This window comes from Cenococcum geophilum (genome assembly GCF_001692895.1).
Source record: "Cenococcum geophilum 1.58 unplaced genomic scaffold K441scaffold_30, whole genome shotgun sequence".
Taxonomy (NCBI): Eukaryota; Fungi; Ascomycota; class Dothideomycetes; order Gloniales; family Gloniaceae; genus Cenococcum; species Cenococcum geophilum.
The window spans coordinates 1,495,967-1,515,922 of NW_027137588.1; the positions used below are offsets into that span (position 1 = coordinate 1,495,967).

Genomic DNA, 19,956 nt, shown 5'->3' on the forward strand with positions numbered 1-19,956 from the left:
GGGCCTACTATTAGTAGGTTGTCTATGTAGACTACTAAGTAGATATAACCTTTAGCGAACACGCTAAGGTTAGATAAGAGGGGTAAAAAGCCTAGACCTTTTAGGAAGAGGGCTAGAGTATAGTACCAAATTTATAGTAATTATTTAAGTCCGTAGAGAGCCTTATTTAGTTAATAAACTCTTTTTATCCCGTTTTTTAGCCCCGTTAGTTACTTAACGTATATTTCTTCGTTAATTACTCTATAGAGAAAGGCTGTCTTAACGTCTATTTATTTAATTTTAAGGTTAAGGGCTGCGGCTATAGCGAAGATTGTTTTATAGCTTATTAGTTTAACTATTAATGCAAATATCTTATTATAGTTAACGCCTTCTTATTATTTAAATCCGCGTATAACCTAGCGGGCTTTATACTATAGTATTTCACCATTTAGTCCTCTTTTAAGTTTATAGACCTATTTCCCTTATAAGACCCATCTGTTTGGAAGAGGGTTAACTAGGGTCTATATAATATTATTAAGTAGGGACTTGTTTTTATCTTTTATAGCTACAAGCTATTATTTCTAAGAGATATTAGCCCTAGCTTATGGCAGTGTTTTTGGTTTAAAGGGCTTAGTTATAGCTTTTACTGCTCCTAGGAGCGCTGCGACAAACATATAGCATCAGGAATTTTTTTTTTTGGCCCCGTTGTTGCAAGCGAAAATCGGGGTCTGCAAAACCTGCGTAAGTCGCAATTTTGGCAATTTGCGGGCAATTTGCAGCAATGTGCTACAAACACATAGGCTACCTATGCACGCGCCTGGCCTATCTATGTGTTTGTAGCAAATTGCCAAAATTACGACTTACGCAGACCCCAATTTTCGCTTGCAACAACGTGCCCAAATTTTTTTTTCCTGATAACCAGAGGCTCTGCATGAGGCTCTATATAAAGCTCCGCACGAGGCTTTACATAAAGCTCTGCACGAAGCTCTGCACGAAGCTCTGCACGAAGCTCTACACGAAGCTCTACACGAAGCTTCTACACGAAGCTCTACACGAAGCTCTACACGAAGCTCTGCACGAGGCTTGTACACGAGAGCTCTAGCACGAAGCTCTGCACACTAGAGGCTCTGCACGAGGCTCTACACGAGGCCCCGAAGCTCCTGTACGAAGGCTCTACACAAAGCTCTACACAAAGCTCTACACGAAGCTCTAAACGAAGCTCTACACGAAGCTTTGCACGAGGCTCTGCACGAGGCCTCTAACACGAAGCCTCTGCACGAAGGCTCTACACGAAGCTCTAGGCACGAAGCTCTCTACACGAAGCTCTGCAGCAAGCGTATATACACGAAGCAATACTACACGAAGCTCTACACAAAGCTTCTGCACGAAGCCTTCTATACACACGAAGGCTCTGCACAAAGCTCTACGTAAGCTCTACACGAAAGCTCTACACAAAGCTCTACGCTCTACGAAGCTCTACACGAAGCTCTAAATATAGAGGCTCTGCACGAGGCTCTGCGCGAAGCTCTGCGTACGGAGGCTCTACACGAAGCTCTACACAAAGCCTTTGTGGTGTGCGCAGGACACACTACTATCGGGTCCCCGCTATATTCCCGATAGCCTCTACACGTGCCTCTGCCAAGTATACCCCTATATATACCTAGGTAGCCACCTCATTTTTTTACCCTTCCTTACATCCTCCCTACCTAGGAAGACACCAGAACGACAGCCAGCAGACGACCGTCGCCGGAGCTAGACGACCGTCGTCAGAGCTAGACGACCGTCGCCGGAGCCAGATGACCGTCGCCAGAAGCTGGACGACCGTCACCAGAGCTGGACGACCGTCGTCAGAGCCAGGCGACCGTCGTCAGAGCCTGGACAACCGTCGTCAGAGCTAGACGACCATCGTCAGAGCTGGACGACCCGTCGCCGGAGCTAGATGACCGTCGCCAGAGCTAGACGACCGTCGCCGGAGCCAGAATGACCGTCGCCAGAGCTGGACGACCGTCGCCGGAGCCAGATGACCGTCGCCAGAGCTAGACGACCGTCATCAGAGCTAGACGACCGTCGCCGGAGCCAGATGACCGTCGCCAGAGCTAGACGACCGTCAGAGCCAGACGACCGTCGTCAGAGCTAGACGACCGTCGCCGGAGCCAGATGACCGTCGCCAGAGCTAGACGACCGTCGTCATCGCCACACGACCGTCGCCAGAGCCACACGACAACCGTTCAAACGACCAGCCAGCGAACACGATAAACGATTCGATCGATCGATCGAATCAAGGTGACATAGACAGGTAGGCACAGATAGGTAAGGCATAGACGGGTAGGTATAGACGGACGGACAGACAGGTAGGTAGGCAAGCAGGCAGGTAGGCAGGTAGGTAGGTAGGGTAGGTAGGCAAGCAGGCAGGTAGGCAGGTAAGGTAGGTAGGTAGGTAGGCAGGCAGGCAGGGCAGGCAGGTAGGTAGATGATTTAGAGCCTCTGCGAGAGGCTTCCCCCTTGGCGCCCAAAGTAGATAGCTCTACATTTTATATAGTTATAATATAAATATATTTAAAAGTATATTATAGAAATCTATGGGAATATGTGATAATTTGGTTATTATATAATATAATTATAATTTATATAGTTACATATAGTTACAATTTGTACAGTTTTTATAATTCGTACAGTTTTTACAATTCGTACAGTTTTTACAATTCGTACAGTTTGCGCACTATTTATTTATAAGGTAGCGTTTTGCCGCAATTTGCTATTAGATGCTGCAAACTTGTTGCAAAATGCGCAATTTGCTATTAGGGTGCTGCAAACTTGTTGCAAAACGTGCGTTTTGCGCAAATTGCTATCGACCATATACGTCTGCCGCGATCGTACAGTTTGCGGCAATTTGCCGCAAACCGCAACAACGACCCCAAAAAAAAATTTCCTGATGTATCTCCTTATTAAATCTTCTAAGTATTAGCCTTTAGTTACTTTTGTTAAAATTCGCAGCTTAAGGTAGCTTTAAAATATTTCGTTAGGTACTAAGTATACGTTCTTTATTTTAGACGGTAGTTCCCTATTATTAGAGTCGTTATTGGTTTAGTTTAACAATTTACCCATATTTTATGGGTTTATTTCATTATTTCTTTCTAGCGTCCTACTACTAGTAGCAGTTAAGGGGCTTACTAAAATGTCGCGCCCCCTTTTAGATATTGTCTCGCTAGTATTTTCCCCTTTAAAGGTTTTAAAAGATTTAAGATTCTATAGCTAAGTTAGTAACTTATTATCTACTAGGTTTCCGTTTTCCCTATTAATAGGGTATAAATCTTCTATATAAGGCACTCTTAGTCGTTTTAGAACCCTACTAGGACCTATAGGGTCCTTAGCTAGTTATTTATTTAACTATTTTTATATCTCCCCTTTAGTACTTAGGGCACCTAAATAAGGTCTTTTTTTTATAAATATAACATTTGCGGAGCGAGTAATTGTGCTATTTTCCGTTAGGATATAGTAGTTCTGGCTTCCTTTAAAGCTAAGGAGTTTACACGGCATTATTTTTATATTAGTAAGTTTTCGCCGTTTCTTCTCTGGTTTTAGTACTAGGTAGTTATATCCTAGTACTTAGATAAAGGATAAGTCTGGCTTTTTACTATACTAGGCTTTATAAGGTATTTTGCTAATATAAGCGCTAGGGCTATAGTTACAGATTTTTATAATAGAGATAAGGATTTCTGGCCACCATTTCTTATATAGGTTTGCGTTTAGTAGCGTAGGGTAGAGTTTATCTATAAGAATTTTGTTTAAGCGTTTAGCGGCCCTATTCTGTTAATACTGCTCTATAGCTATAACTTTAATATTAATTCCTCTATCTGCGTAGAAGATCTAGAATTTATTTAAACGGTTTTCTCCTCCCTAGTTAAGTCTAACGCGTTAATAACGGCGTTTAGGTCGGGAGTATTTTTCTATAAAGCGTTAAAAGCAATAAAAGAACTCGCTTTTCTTAGTAATAGGGTAAGCTTTAGCTATTTATATATAGTTATTAAGAAACGTAACCTAGTATTGGCTTTAGTTATAGCCTATAACGGGAAAAGGGCTAGCAATATTAGTGTAAATAAATTTAAGTAGGTAAGTTCCTAGTTTAAACTTCTTCTTATATAGCTTTTCTTTTATTTATCCTTAGACGCATAAAACGTATACGTAGTTATCTAAAGGTGGGTCCATTCCAGTTGATATTATTTTAAGTTTTTATAGATTTTGCTCCCCTAGGTAACCCATTCTTTTGTGCTAGATTTTATACTATATAGTAGTAACTATATAGGCGGTTAGTCCTAGGGGTGGTTCTAATTATTAAATATTAAAAGCGTATAGGCTATAGAGTAAGAATGCTTTAAATTTTGTTCCTTTTATAGTAATGGTTATATCGTTATTATTAAAACCTATTTTTACTCCTTTTGCCCGCAGCTTTAATATAGAGATTAGATTAATACCCCCTTTTAGGACATAGAGAGTATTATATAGGTATAGGTCTACATTTTTATTATTAATAAGGCAGGATAGTTTTATAGTCCTAATTGCTTTTAGTATTGCCTACGCTTCTATAAAGCCCCTAAATAGTCTACTAGTATAGCTTTATAGTTCTATAAAGTCTTTTTTCCGGTAGCTGGAGTAGTAGAAGCAGCCAGAGTTAAGGAAGAAGGTCGCCGTAAGGTTTATGTCTATATCGGCCGCCATAAGGTAAATAGCTTCTATGCTGTCTAATATAGAGTAGCTTAGTCCTGCTATTGGTTTAATTTCGTTTTTATCTATATATTTATTAGCCTTAGGTTTCTTATTCTCCTTACTATAGGAGTTACTTTATTTTCTCTTTTTTTCCCTATTCTTTTCTTTATGGTGCTTTCTTTCAAGATCTGGATATAGTTTTTAATATTTATCCTTTATATAATAAAGCCTATAGCAGTGCTCGCAACCCTTTATCTTTTAGGTATTTTAGGAGATTGCTAATAAAGCAGTCTTATTATCTTCCTATCCCTTTATATTCTATTCTTCCCTTTCTACTACTTATATAGCTTTATTAAATATTACGGCTGCTTTTATAATCTTATTTTTTTTTTAATCTCATTCTAGTAGTAGGGAGTGTTTTTAGTAGAAAAAGGTTAGGAATATATTGTAGTCTAGGCCAAGTCCTATTAGGAATTTATTAACTAAGGAGATTTCACTAATTATATAGTTAGGGTCAAGCTGTAACGGAACCTTATAGTAGGTACTACGATAGGCTCGTTATTGGGCTAGGTATATAGGTAAAGCAAGTTAAAGTTAACAACGTAATAATAACTAGTGGAGTGGTTGCCTAATAGATTAACTTTAATTGTATTCTAAGAATTACTATAAGGAAGGAACTCTCTAGGTAGGGACTAAGGGTCCTTAAATACACAACTGTACTCCTATAAAATCCTTCTTGTACGTAATATACGTATACTCTATCTACTCTATTATAGATCTTATAGATTATATAGATTATATAGATTACATTATGTGACCTCGGCTACTATTCCTCGTCATATAGCTCTATTGGCTCTATCCTAGACCGTGCTTAAATTAACTAACTAGCTTCTTCCGACTCCTCTCCAAGTAGTCGTAACATTGTACTTAAAGCGTCCGTAATACAAGCTCTATAATCTCTATTCGTACTTCTTATAGCTTTTCCGCATAATTTATTACCCCTTTATAGGTGTTTAGGGTAACCTCTTAATAACGTCTTTTAAGGTATTAGTAGACTGCGCTTCCTATTAGGCGAAAACCTTTTTAAAGCTTAGTAAGGATCTCGTCTACATTTTTAATTTCTTTAACTTCCCTTATGGCATTATAATCGAGTCTGCTTTAGATAATGTTATATACTCATTCCTATTTATTAAGCCAGGTATTTAACTTAGTTTTATAGGCTGCCTCTAATAGGGTCCCTTATTCTAGTCTTTTAGCGTTTCGTTTTAGTAGATCTCTATATCTACTTTATGAATTCTATCCATTTTATAGTAGATTTTAGTTTCCTTATCTTATCTAGCCCTTTAGTCCCTTTCTTATTTATAAAGCTTATCTTCGCTTTAATTATAGATGTCTCTAATATAACTAAAAGAGAGTTCTTAGGCTTGTTAGGGATAGGTTTAATTATTAAGGCCTAGGGGGTTTAGGACGTTTAAGGGGGGTAGGTAAAGGCGATGCGTTTATAATATCGGGTTTAGAGTCTTTAACGGTAGTAGAGCTTTAAGGCTTTGGTGTTTCTACTTCTTTAATAGATTCGTATGTGGTTTTAAAGGCTTAAGAGAGTTCTTTATCTATTTTGGTTTTAGAGGTCTCTAGGGTATCTATATTATGGACGCTTTAAGTATAATGTTACGACTACTTGGAGAAGAGACGGAAGAAGCTAGTTGGTTAATCTAAGTACGGTCTAGGATGGAGCCGGTAGAGCTATGTGACGAGGAATGGTAACTAAGGTCATATAATGTGCTATGTGTTAAATAAGAGGAATGAGAGGAACTTACGTACCTTATGTATAAGACGTACATTATATATAAGAAGGATTTTATAGGAGTATGGTTGTGTATTTAAGGACCCTTAGTCCCTACCTAGATAGTTCCTTCCTTATAGTAATTCTTAGAATATAATTAGAGTTAATCTGTTAGGCAACCACTCTACTAATTATTATTACGTTGTTAACTTTAACTTATATTACCTATACACCTAGCCCAATAATAGGACCCACCGTAGCTCTTGCTACAAGGTTCCGTTATATAATTACTACCTAGTTATAGTATTAAGTATAGAAAGTTAAACAATATGCCACCAAAAGCAGCCACTATAACGCCATTGACGGCGGCAACTACTTTAAGGTTAGGTAACGACACCAATATAGCAGACACTAACTTATAGCAACCTGTAACGGTTGGATAACTATAAGAGATAGTTGACCAGCTAATAGAAAATAATGTGACGTTGGAAAATAGGATTAACGGGATAGGCGTAGTAAAGGTTAAGTTACTATCGATTAAAAGATACTTAGGAGAGAGATCGAAGCTTAAAGGATTTCTTATATAAATGCACTTTAAGGTAGCGCAGGAGGGAGCTAAGCTGGCAATACCTATAGATTAAATAGTATACGCAGGATTATTCTTAATAGGAAGAGCACTTAAATAGTTCGAGCCTTACCTTATAGAGATCTAGGTAAATGGAATAACGACTACGAACTAAGAGGTACGGTTTATGTTCTTAAGCTGGAATAGATTTGTGGAACAACTTATATAAATGTTTGGAGACCTAGAGGTAGTAACTATAGTAGAAAGAAAACTCTAAGATATTACGTAATAAACCTTAGCAATTAAGTATATAATATAGTTCCAGACGTTAGTAATATAAGTTAAGTGGAATAATAGGGCGCTTATAGCACAGTATAAATAGGGACTTAAGGCTAAAGTCTAGGATATAATTATTCTGATAAAAAATACGGATATCCTAAGGGAACTAATAGATTAAGCAATTAAGATTAATAATTAGATCTACTAAAGGGAATAGGCTAAAAAGGGCTAGAATAGAGTTCTATAGTTGTATAAGGTGTAGAGCACGTAACGACCAAAGCTAAGTTAAAAACTATAGTATGGCGCAGAGCTAATGGACCTAAGTAGTACTAAAGAAGCCTATAAGAGATGGAGTAAAAAACTATAAAAACCTAGGGGATAAGGATTAAGTAATTAAAGGTCTAAGGAGCAGAGGCCAAACTAAGGATCCTAGCAGTAGAAGACGTTTAGGTAGACTCTATAGCAAAAGCAATAGTTTAGAGAAGGAGCTTATATAAATTACGGAAAATAGGGTTACTTTGTAAGGGATTATAAAGATGGTTAGAGATACTATGTAATAAAGGGAATAAGACCAACGGTAGAAGACACATGCGTATAGAGGGATAATAGTGTACTATAAGGAACAAAAGAGTATTTAATTAAAAGTTTTGCGTTTTGTTATAATAACGCATGCCAAATTTATAAGGACGCTAAGTATAGCGTAAGCTACTAGCTGTAAGAGCTAGCACCTATAGAATGCAAAGGAACTAACAAACTAGTTCGCAGATTGGACATTAAGGACGATAAATTTAATGTAGGTAAAACATTCCGTAATAATAAGGTAATAAGAGCGGTTTACTAGGAACACGCAGCCATCGGAGATATTATACTAGAAGTAGAGAATAATTCCACTATAAAACAGGGAATATTAGTAGGGATTAAGACCCCACTAAACATAGTGTCTATCGCTTTGCGAGGCGTAAGAGAAGTAGGACAGCGAACTACTTCGGCACTTAATAAAGGCAAAAGGCCAAAGGCTTAAGATTCTTAAGATGAGATAAGAGATAACTAAGATTCTTAAGATAAGATAAGGCAAGCTTAAGGACCTATAACGGACGATAACCGATAGAGTAGAGCAACGGCTTAGTTTAGTAACATACGAATAAGCTTAGGATGAAGTTTCCTATAGGTATAAGACTCTTAAGACAAGATAAGTGAAATTTAAGACTTTTAAGACGAGATAAGAACACTAAATAAGCCTAGATAGACTAAGGCTAGAGCTAAGCTTAAGTTAGAAGTAAGCTCAGGATTAAAGAATCTAAGGGACTAAGAATTTGGAGTATAAATCAAAACACTCACAAACAAGAGGCAAGAGGCTTCTTTATAAATTAGAGAATCTGCGATATAAATAGCAACTAGACTAGGAGACAGATATATAAACCTAGAGGACTTACTAGTAGAATATAGTGTTTAGACTAAAGATTAAAAAGTTAATACTAAGATTAAAAAGTAAGAGAACTTTAAGGATTAGAGTATAAGGCGTAAACTAAAGGAAACCATGGAAGAGTTTAGGCAAAGAATTATCGCATAGTAAGAGCAGAAACTAGATAAGAGATCTAGTATATTAGGACGTATAAGGGACAGAGCACTAGTACGAAAAATCACTAATAGGCCTAGGGCGGGCACACTAAGAGCTAAGTGGCTTATTAAACTGGAAGACGAAGAGGATCTAAGGATCCCTATTAGGTTTAAAGAACGATATATAAAAGGCTATTACAATATAGTAATAAGAAGATACTTCCTTACGGATAAGCTATATATACTCTAGCAACTATACCAAAAGTGGTATAGGCAAAGGTATAATAACAAGTAGGAAGATTTCTATATATAGTTAGATAAAAAAGTTATCCAGGACTACCTAATTATAGAAAAGGCTATAACGCATATTAAATGAGCCTTAATTATAATATTAAAAGATTTAGAGAAACGATTAGAGGACTAGAGAAGCGAAAGACATATCTTAGTACCTACGAACAAAGTTATAATGTTTAGATCAGTATAATAAAGGTTTAAACTTAAAGATAAAGATAAGTTAAGAGTTAATCTAAAGCACCTAGCACACCACACGTTATTATGGATTGCGTGCGTGGACGACATATATAAGATATATAAGAATCTAAAGGAAAAGAATCGGAAATACCCTATAAGGATATACTGGATAATAAACGAGCGGTAGTACAGGAATGCCAAATACATACATAGATGGCATCCAGCAGAAGTTTAAAAGGAAGGAAGTTTAGTACTTTAACCAGAAAGATTCCTTACGGAAGAATACTTAGACAAATAATAGTAGTGGGAATGCCTAAAGAATACGTGTCTATAGTATATTAAAGACAAAAAGTAAACTAGGTATTAGCTAAAGAGCGAGCCAAGTATATAGGGATTAAGCAGCTAACAGTTAAGAAAAGTAGAGGCCTATAGGACCAAAGGGAGCTAGTAGTAGAGCCTTAAACCCTTAAAGGAATTCAAGGACGCCACCTAAATTTATAAGTTAAATAGCAAAATCAGCAGTTTAAGGCGCTAATAGATAGTGGAGTAATAAGAAACCATATCTTGCTAATAGTAGTTAAGAGGATAGGATTACCTTACAGACAGAAGGAGGAATTTTACCTATTAGTTACAATTTTAGGAGATCCAATAGCCTACAGAGGAGGGATTATTAATCTTAAAACAGGACCTATTTAGTTAACTATTAAAGGGAGATAAATTAAGATGTCTTTTAATATATTACCATTAGGGAATAATAAGGCGGTATTAGGGATGCCTTAGTTACAGGAATATAATCTAAAGATTAATTGGATTATAGGTTAGGTCAATATTAGAGATACTTAACGCCGTAAGTTATAATAATAAGCTAAGTTAGTATAGTACTAAGTTAGAGTAATATATAAAGAAACTAAGCGAGGCTTAAGTTATATACTAAAGAGATACTATAAGTACGGTAAGAAACTATAGTTACTAGAAAGTAAGAAGCTGTTAGAGTATATAGTATAGGACTATAAAATAGAATTAGAACCAGGAATAAGTCTAAAATTCTTTTTAATCTATAAGCTTACTAAAAAAGAAGGTAGAGCGTTAAAAGAGTTTGTCTAGGAAAACTTATAAAAGGGATATATTAGACCATTACAGTTATTAGCGGGTTATCCAGTACTATTCGTACCAAAGAAAAATGGCAAACTAAGGCTGTGTATTAACTATAGACAGTTAAACAGTATTACTAAAAAGGATAGGTATCCTTTACCCTTAATTAGCGAAATTTAAGATAGGATAGGCAACGTATAAATCTTTACAAAGATAGATCTAAGATAGGCGTACTATTAGATTAGGATTAAGGAAGGCGACAAATAAAAGGCAGCCTTTAGATTAAAGAAAGGACTATATAAACTATTAGTTATATAATTCGGGCTTATAAACGTACTAACAACGTTCTAGAAGCGTATTAACAATATATTAGGAGAATACTTAAATAAATTTGTTATAGCATACCTCGATAATATTATTATCTACTTAATAACTAAGGAAGAACACGGGGAACACGTTAAATAAGTCTTAAAGAGACTATAAGAAGAATAAATACTAGTAGTAATTAAGAAATACGAGTTCTTTACTAGGAAGACCAATTTTATCGGATTTATTATTAAACTAGGCTAACTTAGTATAGATCTAAAGAAGATTAAAGCTATAGTAAATTAGTAAGAACTAGAGAACGTTACGTAGTTAAAATCGTTCCTAGGGTTTTGCAATTACTATAGAAGGTTTATAGCGTAGTGGTTAAAGGATATTAAGCCATTTACGCGGTTAATAAAGAAAGAAGAACTATAGGTATAGGGAGAGGAACAGAGATAACTCTTTAAGAAAGTTAAGGAGTTGTTTACCTAGGAGCTAGTTCTTAAAATCTATTAACTAGGACTAGAAATGGTTGTAGAGATAGATATATTAAACTATACACTAGGAGTATGCTTTATATAAAGGCACCAAGATAGATAGCATCCAGTGGCATATTATAATCGGAAGATAACACCAGTAAATCGCTCATTTAACGCTGCTTAGAGGCTTTCTCTACTAGGATTTACTAGATCCAAAGACATCCCCGTTGCTAACAGGTTACGCGCAGTTCGCAAATCCACTTTCACCAAATTTTATCCTTGCATCACGGGCCTCTTTGACTCTGACCGACTCTTTTGCTGCGGCGTGGACAAGAATTGCTGTGCGGACAATTTCACCCTGGATGGGGGCGTGCATTTGCTCCTCGCCGGTCCAGAAATCTGACAACAGCACCTCGAGTCTCTCCTTGAGCATCTCCCCCTCGTCACCAACTTCCGCCTTCACCAGTGCAGTCGTCTCATCAACAGCAATCTTGACGTCCACATTATGTGCTGATCACTCGAACGGGCCATCGCCAGTAACGGTCGGCGGTGCGGTCGGCGCCAGCCTCGGCGGTCTCCTTCTAGCCTTTCTCATTTTATTCATCTTCCGAGAGCGCCACTGGCGAAACAAAGCCCATTCTCTACAATTGGAGAGCGAAAAGAGGGCTTGGGAACTGCAGCAACTTAGCGGGAAGGTCGGCACTACCGAAAATGCTTATCCATTTTACGGAAGTTCGTCCGAGATGCCCACAGACTGGTATCTCATGGTAGAAGCTCCAACAATGGCTGATCCACAGGAAGTATCGGGATACTCTAGTCATCCGAAGAGGACGGCAGTATGATCTAGGACTTTTCTTTTCTGTACATATTACATTCAATTGTAGAAACCGAGGATTCGCATCCTAATAAAGCCCGATAGGGAGATATATACGAGATTTGTTTTAGATCTAAGAATTGTGACGAGCCGACCACGGGCTGAGCGAAGACATCGAACTGGCACTATGAAATTCACGACGATCGAAGTCTTCTGGTCTAGTGAAACAATTCTAATCCCGCTGGACTGTGGTATCGATTCTACGAGCCCGCACTCGCAGGCTGCCATGTCGGATCCGCTAATCTTCTAGAAGTCCCCTTAGGAAGCCAACATCCCAACGGAAACGAGCCAGTGAGGGGGATAGAAGAAGGCACGTGATACCATCGCTTTCGTTAGCACCTCTTCCTTCCAATGTTCCTCTCCGCCTACACAGCTTAAGCGACGATGACATGTAGACACCCTTGTCCATTAAACTAAATGCCAAGCAAGACTGGGCCAACCCTAAGGTTTGCCGAATGTTCACGTTCAGGAATTAATGAAAGCATCGGGAGGCCAGGACGAAAACAGGAGATTTACACCCTGGGGCCCAAAGGCAACAAGCGTCTCTCGATTTGGATCTCATAGCTGGTGTCTTCCTTAGAGAAAAAGGCGAATAGCTAGATCCCATCGAAGGCTTGAACTTGAAGAGTTCTTCCTGCATCCAGAAGGAACGAAGACATCTGTTTTATATCTCGCTATTCCTTAGCGAAAGTTGGTAAATAGGAGGTCGAAAAAGTGCCCCGGAAGCTCGGTGACACTGCAACTTTGGCATAACAATTGCCGGAGAAGAAGTAACAAAGTCCTACGCAACGGCGATTTATCCTGACCGGTGGGTCTTCGTGTCGTGTCCAGAATACGGCCGAAGACAGAGGCAGGCACACCTAACAAGAAAACGTATAGATCTTTCGCATTACCGAATAGTTGGTTTTAGCCAACGAGCCTCCTTGCACACATCGCTTGTATCCCCATCCGTCTTGAAGCCCAACTCTTCCATCCTTTCAACGTTCCAGCCGGATGTAAACTCTGCATTCTTGTCGTTGACAGGCTTTCCAGACATTAAGAATTGTCCGAATCGACACGTTTCCCCAGAGTAAGAATACTGGAGGCAGTCAGGGTCGGCAGCGCAGGCAGAACTGCATTCTGATATAGAGAAATGGGCACGAGAGTCGGGGGGTTGAGAGACATCGGAGTAATTATCCCAGAACTCTCGGGTCGGTCCATCGCGAAGGTGGGAATAGGTATAAGTAAGGAGGGTGGAGTGGAGAAAGGGTTTCTAGCATATTGATATTAGCCATTAATCACAATTTGCAAGGAGCCGTACTCCGAAGTTACGCACCTCGTTATACAGCCTCGTGCGCTCCCACCGCCATAGTTCCGTCATTTGCTCGGGCGACACTCTATGCAGCGCAAGCAGTGGGATACACCACCTCTCCCCGTTTACTTTAAGTGCATTGAGCTCATCGCCAGCAAAAGTAGGATACAGCGCCTCGAGTTTCACACCCGTCTTATTCAGAATCGCATAACCAAGCACCGCATCCCCGCAGCAGTCGTTCTTTACCCACTCCTCGTACTGAACACTTAGCGGAGGTTCGGTAGGATTGCCAACCAAGCGCTTCATTAGTCCCTGTGAAAGCACAGTTCCTGCACCGCCGTACGCAAAGAAGCGACCGTAACTTCCCGGGGCCGGCGATCCCATATAATGCATTGTGGCCGGGTCGAGCTGATCGAGCAGGCGAAACAACGTGTCCCAGAAATAGTACACATCAGTCTCTATAAAGACGTACCAGCTGGCGTGCGGACGCATCTTGTAGGCCTTCTCGACCATGGGCAAAAACTTGAATCGGTCAAGGCGCCAGCCTTCTTTCGAGTAGCCGACGGCGTCTCCTTGGGATTGAGCTTGCTTTTGAGCGGTATAAGTCTCGAAATCGGAGTTGTTGACTGCGTAGGATAGGGGAAGATCCGCAAGGATGTCGATGAAGTGATGATTGCCGACCTTTTCTTCGAGGTCAGAAAATACAATTAAGTTAGATATGCAGGAAGTCACGGTCGCGACATGGGCTTTGTTCTTCGCTGATTCCCCCACGCCAGTTTTCAGAATGATTTGGATGCTGTCAAGGAGCTTAGTAGGGAAGCCTGCACAGAGGTCAGGCGGCTGAGAGCCGCTGCGTTTCTTGAGAGGCGGGAAAAAGGGCCGGGTCTCCCATGAATAGTACGAAGGTTCATCCTTCGAGTAGTAGAGCGATTCTGCTTTCCCAAGCCATGACGATAACGGTTTTAAATTGACTGGATATTGCGAACGGTTGTTGAAGTGACTGATTGTGATCACAAAAATAACGAGGAGAAGAATGGGGATAAAAGTTTTAAAGGGCCTCCGAAGCAGCCTGGCAGATAGGGAAGTGAGCATTGTCAGCCGCCGAAGGACGTACGGACATTAGTCGAAAACGTAAGGATAAATGTTTGGGGTGCAGTCGGATTCAAGGTCTTTGGGAATCTGATTGAAATGTTGAAGATCAGGAAAGACTTTAACGCGCTGCATCGGGGGTTCGCCTGCGCGGAGTGGGCGGATGTGATGCGGCGCGGATGGGGCCAAGTCTTCGGGTACCAGGGGCTCCTGTAAAACGTTGTGGGGTTTGATTCGTTGATATGAAGAGGCGTCGACGTTGCGGCATGTCCAATATTTCACGCTCAAAGCGTTCTTATCCATCTGAGAAGCTGATCCTGCCACTAGTTACGGCTTCGTTTTGAATTCGCATCAAGTGGCAAATGTACAACGCGCCTTCTTTTTAATCCGTCCTCGGTGAGCAATACCGCTAAGCGCCGGATGCAGCGGGCTCTAGCAAGCGATACCTAGGTAGGCCCTTGTCAAAGTCGTGGCCTGATATAGCCATGAGAGGCAGGGCTTAGAAACACGGAAAACATTGGGCCGCCAAGACTTAGTCGGCCTAGGTACTTCCCTCGTCGTGTTAAATTAAAGATGAGAGCGTTTATTGTATCAACTAACCCCCATCAACACCTCTTACTCTCGGTATTGATGGACAAATCCAAAATTATTCCTGAAGAATGGGCGTGCTTATGGAACGTGCAGTGGTCCTGCGGGCTCTACAATGTTAGATCGTAAGCCACCAATATGAAAACTCGTTGTTCGGTCAAATAACTTGCCGCGCGCTTCCTGCACGAGTCCCAACTAGGCGATATTGGGTTAATCTCGATTTGAAGGATTCACTTCAAGGCATGCCTGAGCTGGAGATGTTACAGAATTGCTGTGCCGCACTGAAGATGCAGCCTCTTATGGAAGTATATCTACGGTATTCCCGTTGCACAGGTGGCTATGTCTACTTATCAGACTTATCTTCGGCGTACCCGCGTCGATACCAGTGAACTTCATTCCTTGGCTCCCTACTGGTGATCACGCATAATGGCGACAGCTTGTTATTTCCCCAGCGGTAACACTACTGGCAGCACATACATACCGTGCAACCAAACTGCCGTTGCGAACGGCGAACATAGCGCTTGCTGCGCTCCTAATGATATGTGCTTCACGAACGGCCTATGTAAAGCCAACCCGGATAATTGGAACTGGAATTGGCGTATTGGTTGCACGGACCAGACCTGGAAGGACCCTGCGTGTCCGAATTATTGTAGAGGAATTGGTAGGTCTTCCCCAGCAGTATTCAGAGTGTTCCTGACTGACGTTTGTTGCATATAGAGCAGGATGATCAAGCTCATGTAATCTTCCAATGCCAGGATAATGGGACATGGTGCTGTGCAACCGGCGACCCGGACCAGTTCGCGCGGAACTACAATTTCACCTGCTGCGATATCAGCGACCTTACATTCAAGGCTGCCGCAGTGGTTTATGCACACGCATCAGTTAGCCTCGCGATTACTAGCCTCACCTCCTCCGACTCTTCCCCTTCAGAGACGAGTTTCTTATCCTCGCCGACGACAAGCGTTCAACCACAGCCGACCAGCCTAAGTGTGAGTGGCATCGCAGCTTCGACGACAGCATCCATCACCCAAACTGCGGCTTCTCTAAACGCTACAGTGACCGGCTCCAAACCTCCAGCCCTTGCAATCGGTCTTGGTGTGGGTATACCTTTGGCGATTATTCTCATTGCCATTGCATGCTTCGCATTCTGGCGATTAGGTCAACGGCAAAGCCAGCGGGCTTCAGCTCAAGCCAAAGAGGACTTAGCTAAGGAGCACAGCATATCTGAAGTACACTCAATACCAGCTCATTCAGTACCTCCACTCGGGAGGGAACAGAGAAGAACACTTATGAGCAATTTAGAGATAGGCGGTGAAGAGCTCAAAGCAGAGATGCCTTATTCCAACTCTCCTGTGGAGCTGGAAGGCCCAACCAACAAATTGGCCTCTCGTCCTTCGTCAGCCAAGTAGTCAGGTGAGGTGAAATTTTTAAGTTCGATTAGGGCAAATACTGCTGCCAATGTTTTCCCTCTCTGATTGTAGTTTATTCTCGTATAGCGCATTGTTATCCGGGTACGGGCCCAAGACATAGAGACTAAAGAGTGAGATAATTGAAACGAAGCTACGCAATTCTGTAAATAAATAGTACTAAGAGCTGGAGACGCTACAAGTCAGCATTAGAAGTAAACAAATTGTTCAATGGGTGAAAGTTTCTTGAATTGGCCGGAGAATACTGTAACCGCGTCCATAGACTGAACGCTCATCAACGGGCTCAGACAGGTACCAGAAACGTGCCAGACCAAGGACCGGTGCGTTAGGTCATGGCTATACCGCTCGGCGATCCAATCTTCTTAACTTCTACTAAGTGAACTTAGTGACAATTGAACCGCCCTCAATTCGAGAAATCACCTGCATGCCGCTACCTCTCCCCTCGTTACTAATACCATGCGATCACTAACGCCGTCGAATCCTCAGCAACAACGCCATCGTCCACCAAAAGACATCTTTACCACCGAGGTGTTGATTCAGGTATGCGCGCGTGGTGTTGTTCCCGCGATTTAGATGTAAACAAGTCAAACACACCTGATATTCTAACTTGGAGTGGAAAGATCTAAGCTTGTTGGGGTAGGGGGTGTACGCGTATTCCAGGGGTATATGATTATCGTTGACCAAATTTATACCATAGACACTACCAAAGACGGACTATCAGTTCCTAAGTCAGAGAATCAGGCGGGAAGATCTGATTGGAAAGTGTCGACCTGAATCAGGTTGTCTTGCCACCCGCTCGGGTCATCCCGCCACAGATGCAGCCACGCGAATGAGATCATGCGGTGGTAAAATCTGGGGAAGGGGCGCGTGCGATGCCGGGTGAAGCCTCAAGAGAACGTGCCAGCTCCATGCGCTAGTTGATGCAGGGGAGCCTTTTCAGTGGTGTAACCTAAAAAAAAGCTCATGAAAATGAGGGGTCATGCCCGCTTGCCTACGCGAAACACCTTTAATAAAAATGATCACGAAATAGGTCAGATGCGATGGGCTAACGCTGCTCCTTCGCCATGTTGATGTAACGTATGGTACGAAATCCCCCGCGGCCTTTGGAAGAATAATCGCATCGATGAATTTTGCTACCGTCGGGTTACGTGTTAAGCTTAAGCTGTAATTCTTCTCAACTCTTACGCGAAAATTTGTGTATTTGTTGTCAAGTGAGCCAATCAAACACTAGACGTTTCAACCGCAGTAGAATATATTTCTCCACTTAAGAGTTCTCGTCAGCCACCTGCTTGAGTATTTCCAATAACTAGGGCCACCTAGTCAGTCCACGCATCTCATGATGCTTAGTTCGTTCGGGCCCCTACAGCTGGGAGTACCAACGACCTTCTGAACAGAATCTCCGACATATTTCACCTCTCTGTCTTCAAATTATTGAGATCATTCACATAGTCTGTTCTTGTCACGCATTAATAGTCCGTTCCTTCCAATAAGATTCTTAAAGCTTTCCCATCTAGGGCTCTGTTCCGCATCCCCCATGTCCTCGTTGATACCCTAAATCGAAATAGGCACCTCAAAGATCAGGAAATAAAACATCTCTGCTCGGCCTTCCATCATTCAAGCATAAAATCAACAGCCCATAATTCTATTTCTTTACAAGGTCACATTACTTTCTATTTTCAACAAGGATTTCTGAAGGATAGGTCAGGTCTCCGGCGTTGCTGGACGGAGTTTGACCTTAGGGTTAGACATAACGATGACCATATAAAGAGAGATGGTAATGCTTCTAAACTCCATAATCGCTACATTTACCATTCTAAGTACATAATTTACTTAATCATTTTCCGGTCGTAGTCATGTCATTTACCCATTTGTTTGTTTCAATCAACCTTTTAGTGGCGGGTACTTCTGCTTTACCTGCTACGACCTATGCGCTTCAAGATACCTATGATTATACGAACTGGCTCAGCAGGTTCAGCGTTCAAAATGTATGTACTCTTGTCTGCATCTCTTCAAAAAATTCTAAGCCTTGAACAGATTGCGGATCCAACTCGTTAGCTTCTCTACCTCACCCTTTCTCGAAATAATTCTCATATATGTGTAGATGGTTTTGTCAATTATGTAACGCAAGCCCAGGCACAGTCGGAAGGCTTGTTGAAAACTATCGGTGATCAAGTTTACATTGGTGTGGACAATACGACCCAGCTAGACCCCAATGGGAGTGTTGGACGCAATAGCGTAAGGTTACAGAGCAACCCTTCTTACAACCACGCCCTGGTGATTGCCGATTTTGCGCATATTCCAGTGAGTGATTGTGGCGTTTGGCCTGCATTGTAGGTTAATCTCAGATGCTAATTTGTGCTTTATTACAAGCGGATCTCTTTAAGAAATACGCTAACGACACTTTAGCTGGATGGTGGGTCCAAATTGGCCGAACGAAGGCGAGATCGACATCATCGAAGGTGTCAACCTGAATACCTACGATCAAGTCACGCTGCATACCTCCTCCGGTTGCGTTCCAACAATAGGCTCGGGAGGTCAGACTGGTACGCCCACCGGAAACGCCGACTGTGGCGCAGGTGGTGGGTACACAGGATGCGGTGTTGTAAGCGGCTCTGCTACCAGCTATGGTACCGCCTTCAATGCAAATGGCGGCGGCGTCTATGCTACCCTATGGACTAGTTCTGCAATCAAGGTCTGGTACTTCCCCGCGAACGGCGTTCCCAGCGACATCAAGAGTGGGACTCCGAACCCCGCAGGCTGGGGCACACCAATTGCGAACTATGCTGGGTGCGGTTTTGATGCTCACTTTCAGAACATGAATATTGTGAGTTTTTGCCCTTCGATGCATTAGAAGGAAATGCGAGTAGAGGCTAATATAAATTATGATAGATTTTTGACACTACATTCTGTGGTGACTGGGCAGGCCAGGTTTGGAGCTCATCTTCATGTGCATCACTCAATCCAAGCTGCAACGCATATGTTGCCGAAGAGCCACAGTCGTTTGGAAATGCGTATTGGTTGGTGAACTCGATTAAGGTCTACAGTATGTCTTAAATGCACTCTGAGAAACTCTGAGTAGATCCAGTTCTTACATCTGTTTGCTTTACTGTGTAGCTGGCTTTTGGACTCTCATAACTGGAAAGTAGTTAAGACTGTAGTGGAAGGATTCAATTCCTGTATTGCCCTCGTGGCTTAGACGCTGAAAAAATATTTGACATATGCACTGGAAAAAGCAGATCAGAACTGATGATCTGGCATGTTCCTAAATTTAGTAAACCCACGCACCTAAGATATATTCAATTTCATGTGTAGGGACGTATTATTTTCCGGGGCGGTGATCTCGTAAACTTATATGTCGATGCTGAGCCCAGAAATAGGAGCAAATTCGGACGGAAGGGGTAATCCACGGCTCAAGAAAATGATGTGATGACAAGCAAAGCAGATCACATCTGACAAAAGTTTATTTGTACCA

The 19,956-nt window shown here is 41.5% G+C and overlaps 4 protein-coding genes across 4 annotated transcripts; 3 read left to right on the forward strand and 1 right to left on the reverse strand.

Annotated features, from left to right (window-relative positions):
• Positions 1-11,577: 11,577 nt before the first annotated feature.
• K441DRAFT_678681 (uncharacterized protein) lies at positions 11,578-12,339 on the forward strand (the record flags this gene model as incomplete). Its single annotated transcript, XM_067651179.1, has 2 exons — positions 11,578-12,051; positions 12,100-12,339. The coding sequence occupies 2 exons, from the start codon at positions 11,578-11,580 to the stop codon at positions 12,337-12,339; spliced, it is 714 nt and encodes a 237-aa protein (XP_067502364.1).
• A 639-nt stretch (positions 12,340-12,978) lies between these two features.
• On the reverse strand, positions 12,979-14,472 carry K441DRAFT_688145 (glycosyltransferase family 31 protein; the record flags this gene model as incomplete). Its single annotated transcript, XM_067652156.1, has 2 exons — positions 12,979-13,341; positions 13,405-14,472. The coding sequence occupies 2 exons, from the start codon at positions 14,470-14,472 to the stop codon at positions 12,979-12,981; spliced, it is 1,431 nt and encodes a 476-aa protein (XP_067502365.1).
• Positions 14,473-15,336: 864 nt separating this feature from the next.
• K441DRAFT_697586 (uncharacterized protein) lies at positions 15,337-16,701 on the forward strand. The gene is made up of 2 exons (XM_067652993.1): positions 15,337-15,718; positions 15,775-16,701. Exons 1-2 carry the CDS (start codon positions 15,484-15,486, stop codon positions 16,464-16,466), a joined length of 927 nt encoding a protein of 308 aa, XP_067502366.1. The 5' UTR covers positions 15,337-15,483; the 3' UTR covers positions 16,467-16,701.
• A 1,500-nt stretch (positions 16,702-18,201) lies between these two features.
• On the forward strand, positions 18,202-19,711 carry K441DRAFT_614031 (glycoside hydrolase family 16 protein). The gene is made up of 5 exons (XM_067645661.1): positions 18,202-18,469; positions 18,519-18,534; positions 18,586-18,814; positions 18,891-19,308; positions 19,374-19,711. The coding sequence occupies exons 1-5, from the start codon at positions 18,338-18,340 to the stop codon at positions 19,536-19,538; spliced, it is 960 nt and encodes a 319-aa protein (XP_067502367.1). The 5' UTR covers positions 18,202-18,337; the 3' UTR covers positions 19,539-19,711.
• Positions 19,712-19,956: the final 245 nt, after the last annotated feature.